This window comes from Seriola dumerili, unplaced genomic scaffold (assembly GCF_002260705.1).
Source record: "Seriola dumerili isolate Sdu_G_001 unplaced genomic scaffold, Sdu_1.0 BDQW01000331.1, whole genome shotgun sequence".
Taxonomy (NCBI): domain Eukaryota; kingdom Metazoa; phylum Chordata; class Actinopteri; order Carangiformes; family Carangidae; genus Seriola; species Seriola dumerili.
This window is the reverse complement of record NW_019174586.1, coordinates 7,058,559-7,078,308: the sequence shown is the minus strand read 5'-3', so window position 1 is coordinate 7,078,308 and position 19,750 is coordinate 7,058,559. Positions and strand designations below refer to the sequence as shown.

Sequence of the window (19,750 nt, the reverse complement as noted above, 5' to 3'; positions counted from 1 at the left end):
TCATCTCTCAACAATTAACTAAACAAGAATTAACTTAACAAGATTAGTCTATAATTAAAGTTAACATCAGTCACAGCCTTAAAAATGTGTATCTTCACCCATGAATTCAATTGTAAGAAGAGTCACATTTTGCTCAAATTATTATTTGAGTTCTTCCACACCTTACAGCCCCTGACTGAAAATTCCCAGTCATATTTTATTCAACAGTTTATAGATTTTGGAGCAAAACTGCATGAGCATCTCAGTCTGAGGTTTAAAAACCTTTGATATAGCAATGTGTAGTCAAGTCTTATAAGTAATAGGTAAAACTGCACATTCTGCACATAACATTAACATATTGGGAATAAATATGCCATCTTTTATCTCCTTAAATGATGTCAAGGAACTGCCCCCCCCCCTACATCTGCATAATATGGCAATGACAGTAATGTTCCGCTTTTAGATCATTGTAGTCTTTGAAATGTATATGAAGCATTCTATACTTGGTTTGTCAGAATAAAAGATTCTTTCTCTGCATAAGTAATAACTGCCCTTCGCTGTATCCCCCCCCCCCCTCCAAACTTCCCTTGCCTCACTTCCTGCCCCCTCATTCCTCAAATGATCCTCTATCTGGCCGATTTCTCTCAGGACAGACTGTTTGACCTCCCTGCTTTCTCTACTTGAAACAGCCATACCTCGTGATGTGGAGGTCTACACTATATGTACGCCTGCCCGAGCCTGACCCCTGTAGTGGGCTGCCGCACCAAAGTCCACGTTCCAAAGTTACAGAGCTCCTGCAGTGATTCTGGCCTGGCTTCAGAGGATGACAACCGATGGTGGGGGAGCTTCAACTGGAGGACATGTCCAGAGGTCCAGACGCCTGCCGTGCTGGGTCCCAGGTGTGCATCCTTTCATGGACATAATGTGTTCTCTTTTTTTTTTCCCCCCATGTCTCTTTTATGCATTCTGGGTGAATTAGCATTTGATGTAAGTGCAGCAACGACAGGGGACTGTAGTAGAGTGAAAGGTTAATGGAGAAATGTCAACCACAGATGACTGGAGGTACCAGGGCAAAGCAGGGGATTATGCCCAGCTATGCTAGGACACTATTACTGTAGGCTCATTCTTATTCACTATGTGCAAGCACTAATTGCACAAGCGTAAGACTGTACTTACGATTAATGTGAACAGTGACTGACTGGCAGGTAGCATTTAATCTACTTACTGATTGATGATACGAATGAAGATATCTAATATCAGCTCTGTTATGTGCCATGTTAAAAGTGTCTAAAGCAAAAGGCTATAGTGTAGCTGCCATAAAAAAAGCAATGATTAGTGAGGGCTCGAACCCTGGTGAGGAAGTCAGTTTGACTCAGGATCAGTGGTTAACATGCAATGACTGAACAAATATTTTACCAGTACATTCTTCCGTAGCAAAGGCAGGTGGTGTGTAAACCAGATAAACGACACAGCAGACATTCAATTTCAATGGTTTATGCCAGAGTAGTAAAAACGACAACTGCTAGGCTCCTGTTTGCTGCCGTTATATTTAAATTATACTTGTGACTTACAAAGCCACGTTCTCCTGTGCCACTGCACTGAACGCCAACTGAGAAAATTGGGATTGCTCTTTCAATATTTCCAATCTTTGTTGAGTAACTGAAAATATTGGGATTTGTGATTACAGTCATTGTTGTAATATTGATTCATGTGTGGGCAGCAGCAATTTCACTCATGTGGAACTGCGGTTTGAAATACAGTTCTCAACAAAGGGCAAACAGTTACTGACAAAGCAATTTTCCATTCAAGGTCTCCATAATACATTAAGTAAGGTTTAACTTAACCCCATAGATCATGGTATGAAAATCAAACTGTATTTCACTGGCTGGAAGCCTCCCATATGACAGGACTGTAATTACAACAGAATATAAATAAAACACCTCTTCAATTTAGTATGCATAGTCTTGTAAGAAACTTATAAGTAAAGCAAAAAAACACCTGAGAACCAATTGCCCTTTGCTTATTCGCTTTGCTTTGTTAAGAGGAGAGGAAATGATGAGCATTTTTCTGAATTGTTTAGTGGACCTGACACAGTGCAGTCAGAGGATGTTGACAGTTTTGTTTTGACTCTGTACTCCTGCACGTTGGATTTCACATGACACAATAAGTTATGGGGATAAAGTGCTGACTTTCAACTTTAATTTAAAGTTGCTCTAATCAATATATTGGCAATGAATAAAATGACTAATGTAATGGGTCATTTGTAAAGACCCCACAGAGAATTAGCATGTAACTATGCAGGTCTTTTATACATAGATCCCAAAAGTAAAAACAGCTGTGAACCCCAAACTCCTGAAACTTGAAAGTCAGCACTTACAACTAATAGTCTTTGCTGTACTTTAAACCCCAGTGTGCTTAAGTAGAGCCAGAACAATAAATACTTAACACTGCATACATGTGCCTTTTAAACGAAAAGCTCTTTGACCTCTATAACTGGACAAAGAATCAGTGAAATGTGCTGATGGTAAGATATTTGGACAGCTCTGGTGAAATGCAGATCATGGTTTGGCTTGGTCTTTATTCTTCAGGGCTTCATTGTTGCTTAGCGTGGCGGCAGGAATGGGAACGGCTGAGAACAATATGGGCAAGTCTTTCATCAGACATCTGTCATCTCATCTTCCATCTCATCCCCCTCTGTTTCACCTTCTGCCTCGCCTTCTTCCTCCTCTTCCTCCTCTGATGTCACATCCAGCTCATCCATCTGGGAGACGCACTTTGGACACGAGCAGACAAACAGGTAGTTCTCCCTGGGAAGAAAATGTTCCACCAGTCATTGTTGCACTTCTAACAAGAGCTGAATTAATCAGACATTTTACACTCTGCTGATCAGAAAACCTAGTGCTGTTCATGCTTACTAGAGGAAGTGAGTGTTTAATACTGCAATTAATACTTGTGGACCAATTAATACTTTCAGCTGGTGTGATGTGGTGGAGGGAGGTTCACACCACCAACCTGGAGCGTAGCTGCACCTTTTCAAGGCTGACAAGTATCAAAGGATGCTGTAAAAACTTAATGCACCTCTGAGACTTGTTAAAGAAACTTGCCTGCCCTGAGTGCTGGAGCACAAGCTACAGGAGTAGCCATCAGACCTCTAACATCCCTGCCTTAAGACTGCCCACTATTGCTTGGGAGACTTTTTATTGACCCAAATGGAATTTGCAACAGTATGATCCCCATTCAAGTGATTCAGCCGACAGATTATAGATGTTTACCTCAGAATTTTGTGTCTGCTATGACGGCTTCGGTCCCGCTGACAGCAGTCCAAATAACTGATGCAGATCTCCTGAAAATTGAAGAAAACAAACAGCTGAACTGGCTGAAGAAGCACAACATCAATAAGATGAAGTTACTGAGCCTGAAAGTCTTAACAGTTTAGTCCCACAATCACGATACTAGTATTTTACAAGTGTCCCCCCCACCCCCCACCCCCATGCAAGAAGTTGCTCCATCCTTCCATCTCTCAACTGGTGAAATGTTATACAAAGTGCTCCTGTCTTAGCCAGCACTCAGAGCGGAGCTTTACTGTGAAAGTAGCACGGCTGCTGTGACATTACTGTGCCGTGCAGATGCAAGGCTTCTCAATCTTTCTGACAGCTTGACAAACCCACTCCAATCCTCAGAGTCTCAGGCTTCTAATACCGTCTGACAAGGGAGCACACAAAGCTAGAGTGGGATGTTCTGTCCCGTCTATCCCAGGCCAGAATTTATCACTCCAAACCCAGACGTGTCAGCTGACCTCTCCTGGGTTGATGTCACTGAGGGCACTGAGGTGAAGCAGGAAATTGTTGTCAGGGAAGGACGCCTCTGCGTTGGGTATGCAGCTGTGGTTACCTGCAGGGGTCAAAGAGGCAACACAGGGGGTAATAAAGGAGTCATCTTACAGCCTCTTGACCAGAATAACAGTGTCTTTGAACTGAAGTGACAGCACTCATAACACGACATCATCTGCACTTACATGAGCTTTGAAGCAGAAACAGTCCAGAGCCCTCACAGTTTAGAAAGTCTCCCGTTTCTACAGAGAGAAAATGACAGATTATGCACATTCCCTCCTCTTGTTGAGATCGACACACAGGTTGCATAATCACAGCAATGTCAGTGGGTCAAAACACTCACTCATGATATGGCCATTGCAAATCTCCTCAGTTTAGACAAAAATAATTCACTCAAAAAAAAAAAAAACTGCAACACAGATAAAATTGTGACCTTTCTCAATGTCCTTGTACAGCTGGTCAATAAAGGAGTCCAACTGCTCCCTCTGCTGGGCAGGAAGCTCAAGTGCATCACAAGCATGAACCCACTGACTCAGGGAGCTGGAATTGAACAGAAAGAAAATTGAGCACAAAAGAGAGAACAGCTTGATATCCAGAGTACAGCTGGTAAGTGATGAGTTGAAGTGAAGGACAAGAGAGGAAAGAGTTTACCTGGTGCCAATGCCTTGTCCGTTGGTTCCCACCAGAGAGAACAAAGAGCGGAAACCCTCAGGAACAAACCACTGCAATACAATCGCACCTTTACTGATGCATGCAGGGAAAATTCTTCATTTTATTTAAACCTTTTGTGCTGAGGTAAGAGGTCAGGGCAGCTACAGCATCACTTTACAGTTATGTCAGCTTATAAACATTATTCAGGATTAATCAACAAAAAATGAATCGGCAATTACTCTGACAAATGACTATTTAGTCACTTTTCGAGCAAAAATGCAAAAGATAATCTGTGCAAGCCTCTGAAATGTGAGGATTTTCATTCTAAATTAAATATTTCAGGTGTTTGAACTGTTGATTAGCCATAAGAACATCTTTGAAGACCTCACCTTGAGCTCTCAACTAGAAATCATTTTCATTATGTAATATAAAAAGAACATTTTGCACATCTATTTAGTGAAGCAGGTGCGTAGGAACAGGATGAGTGAATTCAGTGTACAGGATTTTTTAATTACTATCATTTAATCTGCTATTATGTGTGTAGTCCATAAAATGTCAGAAGATAACGAAATATTCCCATCATGAATTTCCAGAGCCCAAGGGGACTCCTTCAAATGTCCAAAAAGAATCAGTTTATAACAACATAATACAAAAATCAATAAAACCTCACATTCTAGAGGCTGAAGCAGGAAATTCCTGGTGTTTCAGCTATCAAAATTGAGTGAAAAAATTAACATGTCGTGACATTTATACTCAAAATGACTTAATAGGTAGGACAACATTTCAGCAACAAAGCTGCTCAAATAAAATCAGAGAACTGTCGGCTCTAAAAGGCTGTAATTAGCTGCCCTGAGCAACAGCCTCAGATATTACTAGCAGCTGTGCAACATTTTGTCAAAATGAATTGAATGGGTCACAATTACTGGACTGAAAACATGAAAAAGCATGGAGGCTGCATTTGAGACATACTTACCCGACTAAGATGATCATCATAAAGTGCTGCTTTGAAAAGGCTGTGTAACAAGGCCAACTGCCCCTACAGAAACAATGTGAAATAAACAAATATTACATTTTACGTAACAGACAACGTAAGCATTGGTGGCCTCAGTGGGAATTAAAACGTGTCAGGGGAGAGTAACATTGTCATGCTCTGCTCATTGAACTGTGAAGTACTGAGATGGTCAGAGCATGATACTGTCTTTGAACTTGCCAGACTTGATACATTTTGCACCTCAACAACTTCACATTTCCAGCAGAAATAACATGATGGTAACTCACTCTGAACTGCTCTCCCAGGAGCTTATGAGCAATCTCCTCTTCCTCGTTCGCCGTCCGGCTGCAGAAGTGAGAAAACAGCTTCTGCCAGTGTGCTTTGTCTTTTGCCTGGAAAACATAACCAATATTAATACACTTGGTTATTATGGTGTATTTTATTGTTAGTATGTCATATTTCTTTGCTACATCTGTCCAATGTTTCTCTGCTTATTATTAAAGATAATAAATGTTTTATTTGTATGTATTTATTTCAAAGTAAGGGTCAACTGAGAACTGATGCAAAATGAATTGCTGGTTGTATCTACACATCTTTGCCAAAATTGCATAAAGATGCATATTTCCTGCTGTGGTGGTGTGTCGTAATTTTTTGCTTAGAGGACCAATTTTGCAGGGGGGACTGCCGACCTCGTCATTTCCAGGTGTTGAGGTAGCTATAGCTTGTTAAAAACACTAACAACTTCTACTGTGTGTTCTATGGAATTACATGACTAGCACATTAGAGAACATTATAATCAGAATCTAGTATTGTAGTTTGGACCACACTCATTACTCCAGGGGGCTCTCCCCTGTACCAGAGGTCACATGTGGAATGCCTCCATGTCTGAAAACACTGAAAAAAGTGTCATTCTAGTAATAATGAAAGTAAGGTATAAAAAACGTCATAGTATAATAAGGCAAAAATCATCATAATATAGTAAGGCATAAAGCCTCATAAAAACTTCATAGTATAGTAAAGCATAGAAAATGTCATAAAATCAATGAAAGTAAGGCATAAAAAACATCATAGTATAGTAAGGCATAAAAAAGTCATAAAATCATCATAGTATAGTAAGGCATAAAAAATGTCATGAAATCAAAATGGTATAGTAAGGCATAAAAAATTTCATAAAAACGTCATAGTATAGTAAGGCATAAAATTAACGTCATAGTATAGTAAGGCATAAAATTAACGTCATAGTATAGTAAGGCATAAAATTAACGTCATAGTATAGTAAGGCATAAAATTAACGTCATAGTATAGTAAGGCATAAAATTAACGTCATAGTATAGTAAGGCATAAAATTAACGTCATAGTATAGTAAGGCATAAAATTAACGTCATAGTATAGTAAGGCATAAAATTAACGTCATAGTATAGTAAGGCATAAAATTAACGTCATAGTATAGTAAGGCATAAAATTAACGTCATAGTATAGTAAGGCATAAAATTAACGTCATAGTATAGTAAGGCATAAAATTAACGTCATAGTATAGTAAGGCATAAAATTAACGTCATAGTATAGTAAGGCATAAAATTAACGTCATAGTATAGTAAGGCATAAAATTAACGTCATAGTATAGTAAGGCATAAAATTAACGTCATAGTATAGTAAGGCATAAAATTAACGTCATAGTATAGTAAGGCATAAAATTAACGTCATAGTATAGTAAGGCATAAAATTAACGTCATAGTATAGTAAGGCATAAAATTAACGTCATAGTATAGTAAGGCATAAAATTAACGTCATAGTATAGTAAGGCATAAAATTAACGTCATAGTATAGTAAGGCATAAAATTAACGTCATAGTATAGTAAGGCATAAAATTAACGTCATAGTATAGTAAGGCATAAAATTAACGTCATAGTATAGTAAGGCATAAAATTAACGTCATAGTATAGTAAGGCATAAAATTAACGTCATAGTATAGTAAGGCATAAAATTAACGTCATAGTATAGTAAGGCATAAAATTAACGTCATAGTATAGTAAGGCATAAAATTAACGTCATAGTATAGTAAGGCATAAAATTAACGTCATAGTATAGTAAGGCATAAAATTAACGTCATAGTATAGTAAGGCATAAAATTAACGTCATAGTATAGTAAGGCATAAAATTAACGTCATAGTATAGTAAGGCATAAAATTAACGTCATAGTATAGTAAGGCATAAAATTAACGTCATAGTATAGTAAGGCATAAAATTAACGTCATAGTATAGTAAGGCATAAAATTAACGTCATAGTATAGTAAGGCATAAAATTAACGTCATAGTATAGTAAGGCATAAAATTAACGTCATAGTATAGTAAGGCATAAAATTAACGTCATAGTATAGTAAGGCATAAAATTAACGTCATAGTATAGTAAGGCATAAAATTAACGTCATAGTATAGTAAGGCATAAAATTAACGTCATAGTATAGTAAGGCATAAAATTAACGTCATAGTATAGTAAGGCATAAAATTAACGTCATAGTATAGTAAGGCATAAAATTAACGTCATAGTATAGTAAGGCATAAAATTAACGTCATAGTATAGTAAGGCATAAAATTAACGTCATAGTATAGTAAGGCATAAAATTAACGTCATAGTATAGTAAGGCATAAAATTAACGTCATAGTATAGTAAGGCATAAAATTAACGTCATAGTATAGTAAGGCGTAAAAAATTTCATAAAAAGTCATAGTAAGGCATAAAAAATGTCATAAAAACGTCATAGTATAGTAAGGCGTAAAAAATTTCATAAAAAGTCATAGTAAGGCATAAAAAATTTCATAAAAACGTCATAGTATAGTAAGGCATAAAAAACCTCATAGTATAGAAGGCATAAAAAAATGTTATGAATTCATCCTAGTGTAGTAAGGCATAAAAAACCTCATAGTATAGAAGGCATAAAAAAATGTTATGAATTCATCCTAGTGTAGTAAGGCATAAAAAACCTCATAGTATAGAAGGCATAAAAAAATGTTATGAATTCATCCTAGTGTAGTAAGGCATAAAAAACCTCATAGTATAGAAGGCATAAAAAAATGTTATGAATTCATCCTAGTGTAGTAAGGCATAAAAAACCTCATAGTATAGAAGGCATAAAAAAATGTTATGAATTCATCCTAGTGTAGTAAGGCATAAAAAACCTCATAGTATAGAAGGCATAAAAAAATGTTATGAATTCATCCTAGTGTAGTAAGGCATAAAAAACCTCATAGTATAGAAGGCATAAAAAAATGTTATGAATTCATCCTAGTGTAGTAAGGCATAAAAAACCTCATAGTATAGAAGGCATAAAAAAATGTTATGAATTCATCCTAGTGTAGTAAGGCATAAAAAACCTCATAGTATAGAAGGCATAAAAAAATGTTATGAATTCATCCTAGTGTAGTAAGGCATAAAAAACCTCATAGTATAGAAGGCATAAAAAAATGTTATGAATTCATCCTAGTGTAGTAAGGCATAAAAAACCTCATAGTATAGAAGGCATAAAAAAATGTTATGAATTCATCCTAGTGTAGTAAGGCATAAAAAACCTCATAGTATAGAAGGCATAAAAAAATGTTATGAATTCATCCTAGTGTAGTAAGGCATAAAAAACCTCATAGTATAGAAGGCATAAAAAAATGTTATGAATTCATCCTAGTGTAGTAAGGCATAAAAAACCTCATAGTATAGAAGGCATAAAAAAATGTTATGAATTCATCCTAGTGTAGTAAGGCATAAAAAACCTCATAGTATAGAAGGCATAAAAAAATGTTATGAATTCATCCTAGTGTAGTAAGGCATAAAAAACCTCATAGTATAGAAGGCATAAAAAAATGTTATGAATTCATCCTAGTGTAGTAAGGCATAAAAAACCTCATAGTATAGAAGGCATAAAAAAATGTTATGAATTCATCCTAGTGTAGTAAGGCATAAAAAACCTCATAGTATAGAAGGCATAAAAAAATGTTATGAATTCATCCTAGTGTAGTAAGGCATAAAAAACCTCATAGTATAGAAGGCATAAAAAAATGTTATGAATTCATCCTAGTGTAGTAAGGCATAAAAAACCTCATAGTATAGAAGGCATAAAAAAATGTTATGAATTCATCCTAGTGTAGTAAGGCATAAAAAACCTCATAGTATAGAAGGCATAAAAAAATGTTATGAATTCATCCTAGTGTAGTAAGGCATAAAAAACCTCATAGTATAGAAGGCATAAAAAAATGTTATGAATTCATCCTAGTGTAGTAAGGCATAAAAAACCTCATAGTATAGAAGGCATAAAAAAATGTTATGAATTCATCCTAGTGTAGTAAGGCATAAAAAACCTCATAGTATAGAAGGCATAAAAAAATGTTATGAATTCATCCTAGTGTAGTAAGGCATAAAAAACCTCATAGTATAGAAGGCATAAAAAAATGTTATGAATTCATCCTAGTGTAGTAAGGCATAAAAAACCTCATAGTATAGAAGGCATAAAAAAATGTTATGAATTCATCCTAGTGTAGTAAGGCATAAAAAACCTCATAGTATAGAAGGCATAAAAAAATGTTATGAATTCATCCTAGTGTAGTAAGGCATAAAAAACCTCATAGTATAGAAGGCATAAAAAAATGTTATGAATTCATCCTAGTGTAGTAAGGCATAAAAAACCTCATAGTATAGAAGGCATAAAAAAATGTTATGAATTCATCCTAGTGTAGTAAGGCATAAAAAACCTCATAGTATAGAAGGCATAAAAAAATGTTATGAATTCATCCTAGTGTAGTAAGGCATAAAAAACCTCATAGTATAGAAGGCATAAAAAAATGTTATGAATTCATCCTAGTGTAGTAAGGCATAAAAAACCTCATAGTATAGAAGGCATAAAAAAATGTTATGAATTCATCCTAGTGTAGTAAGGCATAAAAAACCTCATAGTATAGAAGGCATAAAAAAATGTTATGAATTCATCCTAGTGTAGTAAGGCATAAAAAACCTCATAGTATAGAAGGCATAAAAAAATGTTATGAATTCATCCTAGTGTAGTAAGGCATAAAAAACCTCATAGTATAGAAGGCATAAAAAAATGTTATGAATTCATCCTAGTGTAGTAAGGCATAAAAAACCTCATAGTATAGAAGGCATAAAAAAATGTTATGAATTCATCCTAGTGTAGTAAGGCATAAAAAACCTCATAGTATAGAAGGCATAAAAAAATGTTATGAATTCATCCTAGTGTAGTAAGGCATAAAAAATTTCATAAAAAGTCATAGTAAGGCATAAAAAACGTCAAAAAAACGTCATAGTATAGTAAGGCATAAAAAATTTCAAAAAAACGTCATAGTATAGTAAGGCATAAGAAAATGTTATGAAATCATCATAGTGTAGTAAGGAATAAAAAACGTCAAAAAACGTCATAGTATAGTAAGGCATAAAAAATTTCATAAAAACGTCATAGTATAGTAAGGCATAAAAAACTTCAAAAAAACGTCATAGTATAGTAAGGCATAAAAAAATGTTATGAAATCATCATAGTGTAGTAAGGCATAAAAAATGTCAAAAAACGTCATAGTATAGTAAGGCATAAAAAATTTCATAAAAACGTCATAGTATAGTAAGGCATAAAAAATTTCATAAAAATGTCATAGTATAGTAAGGCATAAAAAACGTCATAGTATAGTAAGGCATAAAAAAATGTTATGAAATCATCATAGTGTAGTAAGGCATAAAAAACCTCATAGTATAGTAAGGAACAAAAAAAATGTCAAAATCAAAATTGTATAGTAAGGCATAAAAAATTTCATAAAAACGTCATAGTATAGTAAGGCATAAAAAACGTCAAAAAAACGTCATAGTATATTAAGGCATAAAAAAATGTCAAAATCATCATGCTGTAGTAAGGCATAAAAAAATGTCAAAATCATCATAGTGTAGTAAGGCATAAAAAACGTCATAGTATAGTAAGGCATAAAAAACGTCAAAAAAACGTCATAGTATAGTAAGTCACCAAAAATGTATTAAAAACGCCATAGTATTAGTAAGGCAAAAATCATAGTAATATAGTTAAGTATAAAAAAAGTCCTAAAAACGTCATAGTATAGTAAGGCATAAAAAACGTCAAAAAAACGTCATAGTATAGTAAGTCACCAAAAATGTATTAAAAACGCCATAGTATTAGTAAGGCAAAAATCATAGTAATATAGTTAAGTATAAAAAAAGTCCTAAAAACGTCATAGTATAGTAAGGCATAAAAAACGTCAAAAAAACGTCATAGTATAGTAAGTCACCAAAAATGTATTAAAAACGCCATAGTATTAGTAAGGCAAAAATCATAGTAATATAGTTAAGTATAAAAAAAGTCCTAAAAACGTCATAGTATAGTAAGGCATAAAAAACGTCAAAAAAACGTCATAGTATAGTAAGTCACCAAAAATGTATTAAAAACGCCATAGTATTAGTAAGGCAAAAATCATAGTAATATAGTTAAGTATAAAAAAAGTCCTAAAAACGTCATAGTATAGTAAGGCATAAAAAACGTCAAAAAAACGTCATAGTATAGTAAGTCACCAAAAATGTATTAAAAACGCCATAGTATTAGTAAGGCAAAAATCATAGTAATATAGTTAAGTATAAAAAAAGTCCTAAAAACGTCATAGTATAGTAAGGCATAAAAAACGTCAAAAAAACGTCATAGTATAGTAAGTCACCAAAAATGTATTAAAAACGCCATAGTATTAGTAAGGCAAAAATCATAGTAATATAGTTAAGTATAAAAAAAGTCCTAAAAACGTCATAGTATAGTAAGGCATAAAAAACGTCAAAAAAACGTCATAGTATAGTAAGTCACCAAAAATGTATTAAAAACGCCATAGTATTAGTAAGGCAAAAATCATAGTAATATAGTTAAGTATAAAAAAAGTCCTAAAAACGTCATAGTATAGTAAGGCATAAAAAACGTCAAAAAAACGTCATAGTATAGTAAGTCACCAAAAATGTATTAAAAACGCCATAGTATTAGTAAGGCAAAAATCATAGTAATATAGTTAAGTATAAAAAAAGTCCTAAAAACGTCATAGTATAGTAAGGCATAAAAAACGTCAAAAAAACGTCATAGTATAGTAAGTCACCAAAAATGTATTAAAAACGCCATAGTATTAGTAAGGCAAAAATCATAGTAATATAGTTAAGTATAAAAAAAGTCCTAAAAACGTCATAGTATAGTAAGGCATAAAAAACGTCAAAAAAACGTCATAGTATAGTAAGTCACCAAAAATGTATTAAAAACGCCATAGTATTAGTAAGGCAAAAATCATAGTAATATAGTTAAGTATAAAAAAAGTCCTAAAAACGTCATAGTATAGTAAGGCATAAAAAACGTCAAAAAAACGTCATAGTATAGTAAGTCACCAAAAATGTATTAAAAACGCCATAGTATTAGTAAGGCAAAAATCATAGTAATATAGTTAAGTATAAAAAAAGTCCTAAAAACGTCATAGTATAGTAAGGCATAAAAAATTTAATAAAAACGTAATAGTATAGTAAGGCATAAAAAAAGTGTCATAAAATAATAATAGTATAGTAAAGCATAAAAAGCGCCCTAAAAACGTCATAAAAACGTCATAGTATAGTAAGGCATAAAAATAACGTCATAGTATAGTAAGGCATAAAGTGTCATAAAAATGTCATAGTAAGGCATAAAAAATGCAATAAAAACGTAATAGTATAGTAAGGCATAAAAAACGTCAAAAAAACGTCATAGTAAAGAAAGTCATAAAAATGGCATAGGTATGCATACTATGACTTTTTTATGCCTTTGTATACTATGACGTTTTTATGCCTCACTATACTATGACGTAGTAAGTAGTAAGTAATAGGCATAAAAAACATCATTGTATAGTAAGGTAAAACATTAAAAACATCATAGCATATAGTAAAGCATAAACATCATAGATTCACACATTAGCGAACATTCTAATCAGAAGCTAGCATTGTAATTTGGTCTGGACCACACTCATTACTCCAAGGGGCTCTCTCCTATCCCAGAGTTGACATCTGAAATGCCTCCATGTATGAAAATAAACTTCATGGTTTATAGAAAACACTGGAGAAAGTGTCATGCTTTAGTCTTAAAATGCATACCTTCCATATACAAGCTTATCTGCTGCTGCTGTATCATTTAACAGGAAGCCATTTGTTGCCAATCAGTAAGAATCTCTGCTTCCATAAACTTGAACATTTCCTCATCCTTATTTCTCTGGTATACATTTGGTTTATCTTACTTTAAACACAGTGCCACATTAAATGTTTTCAAATCAAAATGTACATCACAGAGTTTGTTTACTGAGGAAAGTCTCTACCACTCCTCACCTTACAAAAATAATTTTCACAACCAGCTTTCTTATTTGTAATAGAAATCGCAAAGTTAATTTCAAGCAAGGTTTAACACCATAAGCTTTGAATTAAAACATGATCGAACAATGGGGAGTGGGCAATAAAAAAATCTAATTAGATGCAGCATGTTCTTTCCTTCTACAAAAAAGGTGTTTGTTGTGTTTTTAATGTCTTTTTTTTGTTTGCATGGATACCTGCAAGATTAGTACACACACCAGGATGAAATTACTTGGGGTTTAATTCAATCAATAATTTAGGAGCTAAAAAGTAACCAGAGACTCACCTGTTTGACCACAGCTACCATTCTGGCCATAAGCATGATGCTGGAGGTCTCTGGAGGATAATGCATACTCCTGATGAGGAGACAAATTATCTTCTTTGAGGTGTACGGAAATTTGAAAAATAATTCAGTGCAGTCACGTAGGTTTACAATGAAAAATACACTCAGTGGCCATCTGTCATGCCTTTTAAGTAAGTAAGTAAGTAAGTAAGTAAATAAATAAATAAATAAGGAAGACAAAAAATGAGAAACACCCCTGAATATAATGTAGTCCATCTTTGACTATGACCTCTGTCAAACATATAATGGAATTGACACATTTCCAACAATGGTAACTAAAACTGACCATTATAAACTTTGTAAAAAGGTGGATTATTGGATGGTAATAGATTCTACAGGTGTACCTAATAAAGTGGTGAGTGAGTGAGTGAGTGTGAGTAATGCTCCCTCACCTCCACGCATCTCTCAGCTTGTTGATGGGGTGGTCCGGATCTTCCTTGGAGGGACCCAGACACAAAACCCGGTGGTACTGATCTGCTGCAGCTTGTCGACACTCGCTGCTACAATACATAACCTGCAGAGGGAGACGAGCTCATATCAATCACATGACACTGAAAATGAGCACAAAAAATAGGACGACGGGACACAAAGCGTGGAAACACTGCATAGGACAGTGAAGGCAGACAGAAAATGCCGGGACAGAGAAGGGGAATGACATGCCGCACACAGTCCGACCAGCCGGGAACTGAACCGGTGACTCTGTGATCAGAAAATAAGTATAATCTAATGTCGTGCGCCTTAACCCCACAGCCATCTGGCCACATCGTTAACAACGAGATGTTTTGGTTATCACGAAGTCTCGCAGCCCACACAGTGTACAGCAACAAGTGTCGTCATTTACGTAACATCAGAATATTCACACACATATGAACACTGGACGGGATGTCATCAAATGCACCACCAGATCCACCAGTGGTCAGATAAATATATAATTTCAATTTCTCAGTTTTAATAATGAGAAAAAGTTTACAAAATTTTAAGCCTTCAAAAATCGACAGCCCCTCAGTTGACGATCAGACTGACCTGGCACTGGGGGCAGGCTTGGTGCAGCTCTGGTCGAACACGGCAGAGCTCAGGGTGAGGAAGGCTGAGTCCAGGGATGCCGCTCAGTCTCCTCGCATTCTCCTCTGCAGTCTCCAGAGCACGTAAGCAGTACTCGCAGGCTGTGAGAGGATGACACACACACACACACACACACACACACACTATAAATTTCAGTGTGTCCACTGAGCTAAAACTAATGCAGTCTAATGTCCTGCAACAATCCTCCTTCATGAAGGTTATAATGTTCAGTTTCACAGAGGTGTTGTATATTGGTGCTGATGAATATGAATGAATAAATATTTGCCCAGTCCACATGGGCTTACAAGACAGTACTTATATTACCTTCAGAAGAAAAAAAAAAAAGAAAGGAAGCCAAAACATAGTACTTCATACACTTGCCACACATGGTAGCATATATAAACTGAACAAATTAAACAACACTCTCATATGTTGATGAGCTATTTCAAATATATGTAAACATGTACTGTATTCTACATCCATCTGTCACATCAAACAGACTATATGATGCCCAGCAGACATTTTCTGGAAAAGTGAAACCTGAAGATGATGACAGAATGGACAGTGTTATCCAAATCACAGAGGAGACACTTTCTGTCCTCCTCCGGGACTGAATGAAAAGGTCCCGTTCCCACAGGCAAAAGGCAAGATGTCAGATCTTAACTGAGCATAAACAGACCTGAGACCTCTGCTCAGGTCCAGGGTGACACTTTGCTCAAGATGATGTTGTTCTGTTCTGACCATTTTCCTTATTCATTTTCAAATAACAGAGACCTATATAAACAACATTTTGAGAATAACTGTGCAGGTTCACTGGCCTGTGAATAATTATTTAGGGCAATTATTATTTACAGATAATTATTTGAGCAATCCCAACAAAAATGTGTTAAGTTTATTGTTTATCTATTGTCTGGGGCCATTTTCTGCATACACAAGAAACAACACATAACTATTTTTGCACTTTTTGTTTGTCTATATAACAACCCCATATCCCTGCATAACCTTATTTAGAACAGCTCCCAACAGCATAGTATGACAGGATCCTTCTTTTTGTTTCAAAATTAAGATGTTCATCCAAGGTAAAACCTATCCCCCTTTTCTAAAGTGCGTAATCTATTGAATTGTTCTGCGTTTTGCTGACAGGTGTTTGTAGTATTTTATGCAGCCCTTTTATTAATATGAGGGAAGGCTAAATAACAGAAACACCTCTCTGTATAATGCAATATGGTTCAACAACACATACAGTACATACAGTAATCCTCTGAAGTCATCATACAGTTGAATTAACACTTCTCTAAAACAGTTTCAACACAAACTGAGCAAGGATTTATTGCAGGACTGTTGCATTTGACTGCTTTAATTTTAGCTTAGTGTTCCTAATAAACTGAGTATTATTAGTAGAAGATCGGTCTCATTCCTTGTTAATTTCTGCAACGCAGCAAGTACAGCTCTCTATATATGGAGACTTCTCACCTTTATATTTATACAAAGCATTCCACAAGAACTGGGCAGAGATGAGAGGCCGCTCAATGAAAATGCTGTCCCCCTTCTTGATGCTCCTTTTTGCGAAGAGACCCTTCCCCTAAAACAAAGAGAAAATATGTTGTTGTTTTTATTTATTTATTTATTTGGATCCCCATTAGCCACTACCAAGGTAGCAACTACTCTCCCTGGGGTGCACTCAAGTAAAAATTATATCATAATGCAAAACGATGTAAATTAAAAACAAAGACAAAAAAGGGATCAAGAAAATAACAAATACAAACATAAAAATTACTAACAACAATAAAAACAACAGTGACAAGTTCCACGTTTTATCTAAAGTAAAAGTAAAACATTGCAAAACATATTTTTAAAAAATCCTTATTGGTGTACACAGTCTGTCAGTCTTTCAAACACAGCAGCTTCTGCTTATTTTTCTCAACAACCACATTGTCTTTTACCTCGACCTTTTTCTCTGAGTCCATTAGTCAAACCCCTGAAGGCCTCTCCTTGTAAAGGCTTGTGTTAGTTCCAAGTGTCTAACTCATACTGTCACATCATTATTATTTTGTTTTCTCCAGAGCTGTGTGCTTTAAGGTATAGATAGATAACATTAAACAGCTCTGAGTGACATAATGTAGTGTTTTTGGCTCCTAAGTGGGGTGAGATGCACCTCTACTTCAGCGCCTATGACGCTTATTGGTTTGTGTCGACTTGAATCAAATGTCAAACTCTCCGCCAACAATTATCCACCAACAAACATTTATATGAACAAATAAACAGAGCAGCCTGGTTTCTCCTCACTTTGGCCTTACTTTACTGTGAATGCCAAGTTTACACGAGTGAAATCCCTCGGGAGAAATATCAGGGTATTAGGAGAATAAAAACACTGTGGGGCATCAGATTTAGTCGCTTGGCACTCTAACGTGACTTCTTTCATGCACGTACTACCTTAGTAGGTTTCATAATGTAAAATACCTGCTCTTCCCTGTTCCTCCAGTTTTCCCCGCAGGCTTTTCATTAAACCAACCAACAAACCAAAAGGTTTTTCTGGTAGTTTTTTGAACAATAACAGACACATTATTGTCGGGCCGTGTCAGATATATTGTGAGGTTTATCCAGTGTGTGACCACAGTAGCCTCTGCTCTGCTGCACACTGACACCCGACATGCGTCTGCAACTCCTCCGCTGCAGAGCCACATTCACACACTGATGTGTCTCAGTCCCTTTAATCTGACACGATGGACTCAGTCTTACCTTAATGTTGTCTATAAATCTGACTTCCACGCAGCTGGCAACTTTGCCGGGGTCCACGCAGAAGGAAAACATGTCATCCAGGGGAGCAGCCATTTTTCAGACGACCTTTCTCCTTTCAACCCTGACACTGATGTTTTATCTCCGGGGTGCGGCGGCGCGAGCAGCGAGCTCTGCTGGTGGAGCTGCAACACTGTGGGCCATCGGCCACAGATCAACGCTGGGAACCAATAATTCCAATGCAAAATAAGCACTAGTACAACTGTTTTGTGAGCTGAAAAATAAGTATAGGCGAAGGGAGGGCGTCTTATGCGGTTTGTCTCAATATTGTTTGTGTCAACAAATTGACATTCTGTGAGTAAATGTATAATCTGTCAACATAAAACACCTTCCACAAATACAAAGAACATATTTAAAAAGTCTTATATCTTGCAAATATAAAACGGATCTGCAAATACACAAACAAATTTCACGAATAAAAACATCTGTGAATACATTCAATTAATTTACAAATAAATTAAAAAAACATTTGTGAATATCTTCCTAACATTTACAACTCTCAGACATTTGTGAAACCATTTTCTTTTTCTGAAGCATTCGGGGATCTCATTTCTACGCTTCTTGACTTGCATGATACACAGAGCTTTGAGACAAACTTTCAGCGACTCGTATCAATCGGTCACTTTCAGAAAACACGTGACCTCCTGCTGACGACACGATTTTCGCTTTTCAAAGTAAGAGCACACTGTCTTCACACAGTGTATTTCCCCAAATACTCTGCGACAAGTAACGTGCACTACATTAAGGGTTGTAAGATATGAAGTGACAGAACCCTGGTTAAGGTGTTTGATAGTATGGCTGTTGGTGTTGATATTCGTTTTGTTAAGAATTGACGTATTGGAATTTCATTGTTCTTTGTGGGCTAAGCTAACGCTAACTACTAAATCGTCACCCGTTGCCATGGCAACAGTAAACATTCATGTCGCAGACTGAGAGGGAAAGTAGGATGCTGGATTTAATACACTGTGATGAAGATGCATCGTAAATACACCACATATCATACCCATCCAACCTGTAGAGAGATGACAGGTGTCATTTCTTTAACATTGACTTTATTGTAATCATTCAGTCCATTTGCTGTTTACTGCATAATTGGTATTTTCTACATGTAAGCTATAATCAATTGGTATCTTCATTAGTCCTGTACAGTCACAGGAACTGCCAACTCATCTCTTTCAGATGGTAGTAGTACGGAATATGTCATAATGCACAATATATACCAAATAAGTGGAAGATTACAAAGTTAATTTATTTATCATTTGACATAGGGTTGTATAACAAGATGAGACTCCACCATGAAAAATTGGATTTTTATAACATCTTATTTATTCGCTCATTTACATATTTTTTGGTGAGTAGCATAAAGAGAACGACAACTAGCACATCTCCATATACAACATTATAGTAAATATACATATCTTTACATAAAGATAAATATGAACATAGATAATAACATTGTTAATGTTGAGACATTAGACTCTGTGTTATATTTTAGAAAATATGTTTATTCAGAAAGAATAAATGAACAATCATCATGCAAACACACACATACAAAAAGAGGTCACTGTAAATGTGCATTTAATGACATTTTACATTTTTTTCTGCCAAAATGATAATAAATGATTATAAAAGCTATACAGATATAGGTTCAAATTAGGACTAAAATGATGTTGAGCTTGTATAGTTATTCATGCATGATAAATAAATGA

At 35.3% G+C, this 19,750-nt stretch overlaps 1 protein-coding gene across 1 annotated transcript; it reads right to left on the bottom strand.

Annotated features, from left to right (window-relative positions):
* Positions 1-1,476: 1,476 nt before the first annotated feature.
* On the bottom strand, positions 1,477-18,609 carry smyd5 (SMYD family member 5). Its single transcript, XM_022760066.1, has 14 exons — positions 18,547-18,609; positions 17,985-18,255; positions 16,719-16,827; positions 15,207-15,346; positions 14,576-14,697; positions 14,127-14,196; positions 5,739-5,843; positions 5,434-5,496; positions 4,461-4,531; positions 4,243-4,349; positions 3,995-4,051; positions 3,776-3,870; positions 3,252-3,322; positions 1,477-2,786 (listed from the first exon to the last, which is right to left on the bottom strand). Exons 2-14 carry the CDS (start codon positions 18,075-18,077, stop codon positions 2,636-2,638), a joined length of 1,254 nt encoding a protein of 417 aa, XP_022615787.1. The 5' UTR covers positions 18,078-18,255; positions 18,547-18,609; the 3' UTR covers positions 1,477-2,635.
* Positions 18,610-19,750: the final 1,141 nt, after the last annotated feature.